Raw genomic sequence first — 11,872 nt, forward strand, 5'->3', positions numbered from 1 at the left:
TTCGCTGGAGTCAAGCCCCCTGGGGGCTGAGGAGAGGGCTGGGTACAGGAGGGGGCTGGCAGCTTTGTGGAGGGCCGGGGAGGGTGGCGTCTACGTGCCCAGGACGGTTCCTGCGACTATCCAGTGTCCCCGGCAGGGGGCCAGCTGTCCCTGCCAGCCCGACTCAGCACTTGGTCAGGGGATCAGCTTGGTGGGGCTGCCCGAGGGCGGCCCATACAAGGCCATGGGGCTGGGCTCAAGGCATGCCTGGGTTCAGCGTGGGCACAATGCCCGGGCAGTGAGGTGAGAGGCTCAGCTGCCCTCCAACCCCCTTCCCTGGGGACAGCCCCTCGCAGCCAATAGCACAACCTGGGGGGGAGGGTGCCCTATATATAAAGCCAGGGCTGCAGGTTCTTCCTTTGGGTCAGTGTTGCCTCCAGGATACAGACAGCCCCTTTCAACACAGCCCAGACAGGTACTGCTGGGGTGGGAATCAGGGTGGCAGCCCCATGGGTGCCAGAGGCCAGCCTGGCTCTGGACGTGGTCTTGCATGTCTGCTTCCAAATCCTCCTGCACACAGGCGGGTCAGTGTGTGGGAAAGTTGACCTCATGCCTGGGAGTCGCCTCCACCTGTGAGCCCCCAACCCCCGCTGTGACTTGTGATCTCTGTAGCAAAGCGTCCTGGGGAGGGATCCTGGGACAAAAGGAGTCTTGACAACTGCCAGCTGCAAGGGGCTGAGGGCCTGACCTGTGTTCATGGTGGTTTGTCACCAGAACACGGCTCCACAAGCCATGGGAGAAGTCTGTATGTCACTTGTCAGGGTCTACAAGAACAGGCTCAGTGGAGTCTTTGCGTTTGTGACCATGCGGGTCCCTGTTGTGTCCCAAAGCAGTGTGACCTTGTGTCTGCCTTTCTGTGGCTCCTGCATGGGTGCCTGTATCCTGGGTGTGACCCTGAGCTGGGAGGTGTGTGCATATAACTCTGTTGATGGTGTGATCTGGGGGTCCATAGTGATGTGTGTGTGTGGCTCTGGGCTACTTCTGCTCACGTCTCTTGGACGCACCCATCTTGCCTCAGTGTCCTCTCCTGATATGACCCTAGTAGGGATGGGGGTAGGGGCACCCTCTGAAGGGAGGTTTCTGGCCTTGAAGCCCTTGAGCCCCGCGGAGGCCTGGATGCGTGTCCCCGGCCACCCTGACCCACCTGTCTCCAGCCTGCTGACTTGGTGCAAGGCGAGCCCCTGGAATGTGGGGGTGGGGTGGGGTGTGGCAGCTGGATGCGGAGGAGGAGTCCGCCAGGCTCTAAAAATAATCCCCAACCCTGGACAGCAGCTCCAAAGATCTTTCGTGGGTTCCCATCCCCCCTGGCCCCATGCCTCAGCCTTCTTCAGCTCACCCTGGTCCCAGTCTTCCCACATTCTCATTTGCTTGGATTCCTGGAGCTGGGAGTGAGCCTCCCACCCCTGTCCCCACCACTGAAGGGTCTCTCCTCCTTTCTGGGTCTTGTGAATAAAAAGTAAGAATAACCCAGTACCCCTAGGTACTGGGCCCCAACTCCATGCCAGGGCTTGTACTCAGCCAGCCAAAGAATCCTCCTGGAAACTTCATGGAGAAGGCTCAGTTCGCAGGATACAGAGGCTCAGAGAGGCTCAGGGAAATGGCATTGGTGGGATTTGAACCCAGCTCTGTAGAACCCCCACCTCCAGGCTGAGCTTTTCTTCCCAACTGAGCTCTGTGGGAGAGTTGTCAGCACACAGAGGTGGGGCAGACCCCCAGCCCCCTCCCTTCCACCCTGCTCCTCATCCCTTGACTGAGCACCCAAGAACCTTCCGGGAGAGACTGTTCCTTCTCTGCTCACACACTTATTCCCAGCATCACCTTTCACCTTCTCACCAGCTCCTCACATAGACCTTAAAAACAACAACAATAATAGCTTATTGTGTGCTTATCGTGAGCAAAATAATGCTTATTGTGTGCAAGGCATTATTCTAAGTATTTTACATACATTAACTTCTGTAATCCTCCCAGCATCTCCATGAGGTGAGTGCTGTTATGATTCCAGTTCTACAGATGAGGCACAGAGAGGTTAAGCAACTTGCCCATGGTCACAGAGCTTGTTGTAAGTGGCAGAGCTGGGCTTCATACCCAGGCTGTCTGATTCTAGAAACTACATTCTTATCCATTCCCCAATTACTACTCCAACCCAAGGATTTCCCCCTCCATTTTCCAGCTGGAGAAACTGAGTCTCTAGCAAGATTACTAGTCCAAAGTCACCTGCCAACATATGGCAAAACTGGTATCCTAACCCAAGACTCCTGATGCATCCTGTCAAAAGGCAGGGGCTCAGAGAGGGGACCCCTCTTGCTCCAAGTCACACAGCACAGGAACCCGGCAAAGACTCGCTCTGTTCCCTTGTGGTCTCTGCTGGATACAAGCTAATCTTCCGCACCTCCTCTTCCCACCAGGCCCCCCACGCCGCCACCATGCCATTCGGTAACACCCACAACAAGTTCAAGCTGAACTACAAGCCGGAGGAAGAGTACCCGGACCTCAGCAAGCACAACAATCACATGGCCAAGGTGTTGACCCCTGACCTCTACAAGAAGCTTCGGGACAAGGAGACTCCGTCGGGCTTCACTCTGGACGATGTCATCCAGACAGGTGTGGACAACCCAGGTAAGCCTCCGTGGTGGGGCATTACAGGGACAAGAAGGGGGGGTGCTCTGGAGGCTGCCGGCCAGACCTCGATCCTACCTCTGCAGGTCTCAGTCTTCCCATCTGTAAAGTGGGGACCATACTCACGGAGCTGTTGTGAGAAACGAATGAGTTCATATGCGGGGAGGGCTGGGTACAGGACCTGGCATATAATGAACTACTCAATAAATGTACACGAGTCTAATGCGAGACTTCCCCCAGAAGGTCATTGAATCTCTCTGGACCTCACTTTCCTCACTTAGAAAACGGGTACCCATGTTGTGACAATATAGGAGCCCATACACACACAGTGCTGGAGTAGCACTTGTCACAAAGTGAGCACTCAGAATGTGACGGGATGTAATGGATGCTGTGGTTCTTTATCCAAGGATACCCTGCAAGGGGGAGTGGACCGGTGGTAGGAGACCCGGTTCTAGTCTTAGCCTCCAACTGATCATGTGACCTAGGAGAGAGGGCCCCTGTCTCTTCGGGCCACTGTTTCCCCATCCAGGAAGTAAGAGGGTCTTGAGAGTCTATCAATTGGAACTGATACTCTAAGGTTCTGAACATTTTTAGGTGAAGATACCATGATCTGGGAATTCTGAAGTGGTGATATTTTTAGTACCTTATAATTGGCCCCCTGAGTCTCTCCTTTCTCCTTTGCCCTGCTCCCAGCATTTTTTTCTTCACTCCAGTTGCCACCTTGACCTCTCCTAGCTTCCCCTCTCCATTTTCACCAACCCTCAGCCTTCTCAGTTCTGACCCAGAGGTATCGAATGAACCCCCGCTGACCCAAACACATGCACACGCACACACAGACACACGTACACTGTACCCAGGAGCCCAGGCCGTCCTTGCTGGAGACAAGCACCTCTGACCTCATCCCAACCCCTCCAGGTCACCCCTTCATCATGACCGTGGGCTGTGTGGCCGGAGACGAGGAGTCCTATGCAGTTTTCAAGGACCTCTTCGACCCCATCATCCAGGATCGGCATGGGGGCTACAAACCCACCGACAAGCACAAGACTGACCTCAACCATGAGAACCTCAAGGTTGGCTGCCCCCGGGGGGTGGTGGTGGTGGAGGCAAGGCATGGGGAAAATAGGGCAGAGGGGCGAGGAGGAGACAGGGAGAAGGACAGAGGCAGAGAGACACAGAGAAGGACTGAGGTGGGAGGGGCACTCAGAAAGACAGAGATGGAGACACAGGGAATGGGACAGAGAGAAGACAGACAGGAAGAGAGGGAAGGGGGAAGAGAAAAAGGGAGGAGAGAGAGAGGGAAGGCAGGCACAAAGTAGACACAGGAAAGGGAGAAACAGAGATACAGAGAGGACGGAGAGAGTCAGCAATGGGAGAAGAGACAGAGAGCGAGATACAGGGGACTGAGTCAGAGAGACAGGGAGAGTAATAGACAGAGATGAAGGGAAACAGAAATGGGGAGATGAACTGGGGAAAGAAAGGTGTGGAGAAAAAAACTGAGATAGATGAGGAGATGGGACAGAGACAGAGATGGAGAGAGAAAGAAGGGAGAGACAAAGGCAGGAGAGACAGAGGCAGGGAGGGCAGTGGGGAAGGAGGAGCCAAAGGAAGCAGCAGAGAGCCAGAGGGAACTGGACATGACACCCACCTGCCCTCCAGGGTGGAGATGACCTGGACCCCAACTACGTGCTCAGCAGCCGCGTCCGCACAGGCCGCAGCATCAAGGGCTACACGCTGCCCCCCCACTGCTCCCGCGGTGAGCGCCGGGCCGTGGAGAAACTCTCAGTGGAAGGTGAGAGCTCCCACCCCACCCATTGCTAAGGTCACCCAGCTCTGGCTCTGCTCCACCACGGGCAGGTCCCTGGCCCCCTTTGGTCCTTCATTTCCCCAAACATGAAAGTGCTTGGTATATCATGGGTGCTTGGTGACAGCTGGCAGCATTCCCCCTCGTGGAAGTCTGGGGGTTCTGTCAAGACTTGAGGCACTCTGAGCAGATCCATGCAGACACCTAGTTGCACCAGGGTCCTGACATCCAGTCAGCCAGCAAACATTTATGGTTGATCTGGCTCTGTATGGGCACCTGGGGCTTTCATGATGAATAAAATGGACAATGTTGCTGCTCTCACAGAGCTGTCAGCCTGGTGAAATGAAAAGAAACACAGAAACCAACAAAACAAGATAATTCCAAAATGCCATGAAGCCAAGAAATAAGGGGTGTGGCAGAGAATGACCGGGGTACTTCCTTAGGAAGGAGGTGAGACCTGATTGACAGGAAGGGAGAATTACAGCAGGTGGAACAGCAAGTGCAAAGGCCCTGAGGTGGGAAGGAATAGCAAGGAGACCACTGTGGCTGGGGCTGAGGGGTGGAGATGAGGTCAGAGGGGTGTGGGTGGCCAGGTTGGGCAGAGCCTTATGGGTTGTCCAGAGGGCTTTGGCTTTGACTCTGAGAGAGGGGGAAGCCATGGGAGGGTGGTGAGCAGAGGAAGGACCGGTTCAGACTTACATGGAGCCCTCTGGCTGCTGAGTAAGGAACAGACTGTGGGTGAAGGAGCAGAGAGACAGTGAGGGGGTTACAATGGTCCAGGTGAAGGGTGAGGGATAGCAACGGGCTGAGGAGAAAAATGTTTTGGAAGTAGAATCATCAGGGCTTGTGTTGTTCTGATAAATGTTTAACAACTGGCTCTCGAAAAAAATAGCTCTGATTTGCAGCGATAGCCAATTTCTGTCATGTAAATTCTCCTACCATGGCCAATTTTAAGCTATTCATGTGACATCATCATACAGAGATGGGAAGAGATGCATGGGAGCACATCATCATATAGTGTTTCCACCACACAGATACGATAGAGGAAGATAACTTCAAAAACATAGATGATAGGAAATGTAGTAAAATAATTAGGAAATGACAGTTTTGAGTATTTATTACCTTTGTTTTAAATATAATTTATTTAATTTGTAAGTTTATCTAATTTATTTTAATAATATAGTATATGTGTATAGTATATGAGATACATTATATAGAATATTATATAAATAATGTATAAAATGTATATAAATAAATACAGGGGTGTCAAAAAATGTATACACATTTTAAGAGATGATATCAATGTATTAGCTACATTTTCGAAGTTGAATTGAATTACGGTAGCGATGTGTAGTATGATGGTCACTCAAAAGATGGCGTCAGTCAAATGAATGCTGGCGTCACCGTGCGACAAGCAGGAGCGTCAAAGAAAATGGTGGACGCACAGTTGTCGTTCGAGGAGCGCAACCCATTTTGAAGTGGTATCTGAAATTCGAGAATGTTGTGGAAGTACAATGACAATGGAGGCGTGAGTCTGCAACAGAACCTCCAACACGCCTGACAATTGCACGCATTTGTGATAAGTTTGAGACGCACGGTCCTGTGTGAGGAAATTGAAACGTGTAGCGATACAAGTGGAAGCTTTGGTCAACGTTGCTCAAGCCGTAGTTCGCCATAATCAGAAGTTCTGGATGCTGATGGTAACCACTTTGAGCACCTCTTGTAATTGCAGGAGTCAAATGTGACTTGTGTTCATCTTTTGTTATCGGTATACGTTGAGTATTACAATTTTAATACAGTTGTTTTCCTTTCTTAAAATGTATATACATTTTTTGGTACCCTCTGTATATGTGTTATATAAATATTATACATATATACAAATATACTTATTATACACATTATATATTTATTACACATATGAATATATACAAATGCCAAATACACTATATTATAATAATTTTTACTGATGACTCCCCAAATTCCTGAGACTTTGACTATCTGTCCTGCCAACGAGTAGATGCCGGCACCAGCACACTATTGCTTGCAGGTGGATTGGATGTGAGGCTCGAGGAAAGGGGAGAATCCTGTTTTCTGGCTTGAGCACATGGTGTGGCTGTTGGGGGAGAGTTGGGGGGGCGCTGGGCAGACAGGAGAGGAGCACATTTGGGGGCTCATGAATTTGGGTTTAGACACAGTATTCAGGCACCTTTAGGACATCCACAAGGCCCAGGCCCATCACAGGCAGCAGCGTGGGGTCCCTGGGTTCTCCACACCCTGCTTCATGGGGGGCAGGCTAAACTGCTGACGGTTCCTTCTTGTGGCCTCTTAGCCCTCAACAGCCTGACTGGCGAGTTCAAGGGGAAATACTACCCTCTGAAGAGCATGACAGAGCAGGAGCAGCAGCAGCTTATCGACGACCACTTCCTGTTTGACAAGCCCGTGTCCCCGCTGCTGCTGGCCTCAGGCATGGCCCGAGACTGGCCCGACGCCCGGGGCATCTGGTAAGAACCCCTGCTCCAAGGCCTCCCCTCCCCACAGCCTCCTCCAGTCCCCGCACAACCCTCCTCTTTCCTCCACCAAAATTAAGACCATAAAAGTAATTATATTTCCAACCAGAAAATGATCATGCCCTCTATGCCGGCCTACCCTGTGGTTTATGTGTCACATTTTGGGAAACTTGGACCAGAGAAGAGGCAGTGAGGACATAGACTTGACCAAGACTCTGTGGGTTAAAATCCCAGTCCTGCCACTTACTAGCTGTGTGACATTGGGCACATTATTTAAAGCTTTTTTTGCCCCGGTTTCCCCATCTATAAAAATGCAGATCACAATAATTCATAGCTGTTGGGGTTCTTGTAAGGATTAATGAGTTAATTTATGTAAAGAATTTAAAGCAGCGCCTGCTATATAGTAAGTGCTCAGTACATCGTGGCTATTAGTATGATCTTTATTACTATTGTTGCTAATTAGGCTTTTAATGAATCTTTGAATCCCTGATTCTAATAGTCAAAGATTTAAAAAGATCTTGAGAAACTGGTTTCAAACGATTTGGAGAGTGTAGGTTCTAAGATTTACAGATGGGATGATTTTAAGATTTCAAGATTTTAAATATTTTTATGTTCTAAGATTCCACTAATTTTAGATTCTGTGATTCCATGGTTTCAAACATTTCCAGCTCCTAAAGTTTCATGGTTCCAAGACTGTTTCTGGGATGTCACAATGTGATAGGAAGATTCTTGGGTCCTGAAACCAGATGTAGGATTTCCAAGATTTATCAATTATGATTCCAAGCTTCTGATTCTAAGAGTCTATAATTTAATGCTGTTCAACGACCTAAGATCCTAAAAGTCCTTGATCCCCAAAGTAGAGATTTTACAGATCCTGTGATAGTCTACAGATGCGAGCTTCTGTGATTCTGAGAAAGCAGATGCCACCACCTAACACTCCTCAGCCCGCTGCCCCGTGGCGGTGGGTATGTTTGCGAGAGGGCGGGGAATGGGGTTCCCGCGAAGCTGATTCCTGGCCTCTTGCTGCGCCCCACCCTAGGCACAACGACAACAAGAGCTTCCTGGTGTGGGTCAACGAGGAGGACCACCTCCGAGTCATCTCCATGGAGAAGGGGGGCAACATGAAGGAGGTTTTCCGCCGCTTTTGCGTGGGGCTGCAGAAGGTGGGTGCCTGCCCCTGCGGGCTGACTTCTGACTCTACTTTGAACGCCCCATGCCCTTCCCAAGGCCCAGTTCTTCGGAACCCGGTTCCTCCCCACACACTAGCCCCGCCCCTCAGGCACGCCTCATTCGCTTTCCAAGGCCCTGCCCCCCGGCTCCATCCCTATACTCAAGACCCGCCTCCAAAGCGTCTTCAAGTCCATCCCGCTCAGAATCCTGCGGTAGTCCGTGTGGTCGGATGCCTCCTCTCAGAATCTCATCCCTCCGGGTTTCCCCGCCGCGACCCCGCAGAACCCTCTCCTACCCATTTCCTCACGCCGTCCGGCTTGCAGGTGTATTTGGGGGTGCCCGCTGGTGCTGACCCCTGGTTGTCTCCCCCTACCTCAGATTGAGGAGATCTTCAAGAAAGCCGGCCACCCCTTCATGTGGAATGAGCATCTGGGTTACGTGCTCACCTGCCCATCCAATCTGGGCACCGGGCTGCGTGGAGGCGTGCACGTGAAGCTAGCGCAGCTGAGCAAGCATCCCAAGTTCGAGGAGATCCTTGGCCGTCTGCGCCTGCAGAAGCGGGGCACAGGTGCGGCCCCGCCTCCTGCACCGCGGCGTCGGGGGCGGGCCATTTGAGGCGGGGAGAGGGGAGGTGGGGCATTCCCCCGAGTCCTGAGGGTCGGCATGGGCTGCCCCTCTGTGAGCCTGTTTCTTCCTCTTTAAATGGGCCTTATCTCATAGGAGTCAATATGATATCATCATGGTTATATAATATACATTGTGTATGTCCCTGGCCCACTACCGGCCTCAGTGTCCCACCTATAAAGGGGAGATGTTAGGATTGGAACCCAGGCAGCCCGGCTCCAGGGCTCACTTTCTTATCCACCATGTATATTTTTTTGTTGGATGATAGAGAGGTGAGGTTCCCAAAGCTGGAGACTTGCGCCCGCGAGTAGACAGCCATTTAGGAGGCTCTGCGTGCGCGTAACTTGTTTACACATAGTAGGCATTCAATACATGTGTGTGTCGCGGTTGACACGGGGACAGCGTTCGGGGCTCCGCTCCTGTACCTCTGCTCCCTCTTCACGCTCCTGCCTCCTGCTTCCACAGGTGGCGTGGACACAGCTGCCGTGGGCTCAGTGTTCGACGTGTCCAACGCCGATCGGCTGGGCTCGTCTGAGGTAGAACAGGTGCAGCTGGTGGTGGATGGTGTGAAGCTCATGGTGGAGATGGAGAAGAAGCTGGAAAAGGGCCAGTCCATCGACGACATGATCCCCGCCCAGAAATAGGCTCCCAGCCTGCCCGCCGCCGACTGCTGGAGCCCCAGCCAAAGGGAGGACCCGGCCCACCGGAGGCACGCCCCTTCATCCCTTGCCCCGCCCCTTTCCCCTGGAGGCCCGCCTATAATGGTTGGCTCAACAGAGGGCTCTATCCAACCTTGTTGGAGTTCCAATTGCTACCAGAGTTCCAACCAATGGGCTCCATCCTCTGGGTTCTGGCCAATGAGAAACCTCCCTCACACTCACCTCTCCTTTTTCCAGAGCTCTGCTTACTAGTAGGAGCTAATGGAGAGCGCCCTGCACATCTGGAGCTCATGTTTTTTCTCCAAAGCAACAAATAAAAGCAATGGTGGCCTTAGCTTTGTGTGCGATGGTTATTGAGGGAGGAGGACGAGGGACTTTTGTAATTGTCAGCTGTGTGATCTCGAAGTGGTTTGCCCTCTCTAGGCATGCACTAGGCACATTTCATCCCATCTCTAAAATGAGGAAAAATTAGGGTAGTGCAATCCAAAAATTATAAGGCTCTATGGGGAACCTAAAACCCAGAGAGGTGTGGCCTAGTGTCACATAACCAAGCTCGGGCCCTTCCCAACCTTGGCTCCTGATCACAAATGCTCAGATCTCAAACACGGGATCCATGTAAGGAAGAAACCTAACAAAATGTCTGAGTCTCGAATTTGGCCCAGGAGCCTCCAGTTGACCTCCCATGCATCTCATCACACGTACCTCATTATACTTTTCACTGGCCTCCTGTGAGGTCTGACTTCATCCATCTTATAGTTCCTACCAGTCTTCTCAATGTCCCTTACTTTGCCCAAGAACCTGCCATTAACTCCCACGTCTCCTAGAACACCCTCCTATTTGCAACTTTTCATGGTCAAACTGAAATGCGTACCATTTGCTGAAGGCTCATCTTTCCAGCCCTTTCCCCACTATTCCCCTATATATTCTTTAGCTCCTTACACCCTGCAATTCCCACCTTACTGTCTTTGCTCATGCTGTTTTCTCCTCCAGACTGGGGCTTGGGTCAGAGCATTCCTGTTACGTATTTAGGTCTTTCGGAGAACTTAGTCCCAGGAAGGGAAAACTGAAGCCCAGGGATGCCCAAGAATCCCCCGAGATTCCTGAAATAGGACGGATAGGAGACCCCAAAGGTTCAAGACATGCAGGGCCTGTCAGATGCCAGGATGTCATTTACAATATTATCCCCAATTAAAGACCCCATCACTAAATCCCAGCTCCAATTCCCCACCCCCATCCCTCAGAGGCCACAGACCACAAACACTACAGCCTGGCCAGGTTGAGCAGCCAAATCCTCAGTCCAGGCGTCAGCTACCATGGCCATCCTGACCATTGTCTCCTAAGCGTTAAACTCACCCCCTCTCCCCAGCTTCTGCCCCGCCTGACCTCTTCCCTACTCTTCTAATCTGTCTCCTTCCCTCCCATAACAGCACAGACCTGTCCGTCTCTTCCTTGCTCACCTCATCATGGATCCCCAGTGCCCTTTGAAGGCCCTGCCAACATCTCCAGCCATCTCTCTCAGTGACTCGACTCACGCGGAATCAGATGCCATTTGCTGAAGGACTTGTTTTCTCTCTTGCTTCCCAGCCATTCAACTGTACACCGCAGTCCCTCTACCAAGAATGCACACACCTCCCCATCCCCATCCTACAGTGTCCAGATAGCTGCTCCTTCAGGCGGCCTCCCCAGCTGGGGCACGCACTCTCTTTGGACTCCCATACCAGCGCTGCCCACTCTGGGTCATCACTGAGGACACAGCTGCCTCCTCCACTGGACTTGAGCCCCGAGGGCAGGGCTGGGGCTGTCTTGGTCACCACTGTGTCCCCAACACAGAGCTTGTTCCCTTGACACTCCCATTTTCCTGCCCTCACAACTATAAAAACCTTTCAGCATCACACATAAGACAGGAAAGCAGTTCTGCCCAAGACCCTGGCTTTTCAACACTGATCACTCTTAATCTTAACCACCCTTCATTTTCTCATGTAACTTTCCTATTAGCCCCATGAAGAACACAAGATATTCCTACCATGGCAATAGGCAACTGAGGCACAGTTAAGCCTCTTCCCTGCATACAACCCTCCATGGCTCCCTAGTGCCCTCAGATGAAAGCCCAACTTGCTCACTTTGGCCCACAAGGCCCTGGGTGAACAAGCCCTGCCCTCATGTCCTGGACAGTCCTCAATGGCTTAAGTCAATCAAGCTTCTATTTCCCTTCTCCTGCTCGTATCTTGATTTCCCATTGGGAACCCCCTCTAAATTCAGCTCTAGGTATAGGCCTGGCCACTTGAGTCACCAGCGATTGGTTCAGGGATGATCACACAATTTTTCTGGGCCAATGAGAGTCTGTCTTGGGACTTTTGCTGGAAGTTGGCAATGAGGAACTTTCTGCTGCAGAAACTAAGCTGGAAGGACGAAAGTTGGAACTACTGGAGTCATCTTTGCCATTAGGGAGTATCTAC

General features: G+C 51.7%; 1 protein-coding gene across 1 annotated transcript; it reads left to right on the top strand.

Moving 5' to 3' along the window:
* Positions 1-320: 320 nt before the first annotated feature.
* Positions 321-9,750, top strand: CKM (creatine kinase, M-type). Its single transcript, XM_019754876.2, has 8 exons — positions 321-454; positions 2,445-2,655; positions 3,571-3,725; positions 4,312-4,444; positions 6,786-6,957; positions 8,003-8,126; positions 8,512-8,701; positions 9,223-9,750. Exons 2-8 carry the CDS (start codon positions 2,463-2,465, stop codon positions 9,399-9,401), a joined length of 1,146 nt encoding a protein of 381 aa, XP_019610435.1. The 5' UTR covers positions 321-454; positions 2,445-2,462; the 3' UTR covers positions 9,402-9,750.
* The last annotated feature ends 2,122 nt before the right edge of the window (positions 9,751-11,872 follow it).

Source organism: Rhinolophus sinicus, linkage group LG11 (genome assembly GCF_036562045.2).
Source record: "Rhinolophus sinicus isolate RSC01 linkage group LG11, ASM3656204v1, whole genome shotgun sequence".
In the NCBI taxonomy this organism is placed as follows: domain Eukaryota; kingdom Metazoa; phylum Chordata; class Mammalia; order Chiroptera; family Rhinolophidae; genus Rhinolophus; species Rhinolophus sinicus.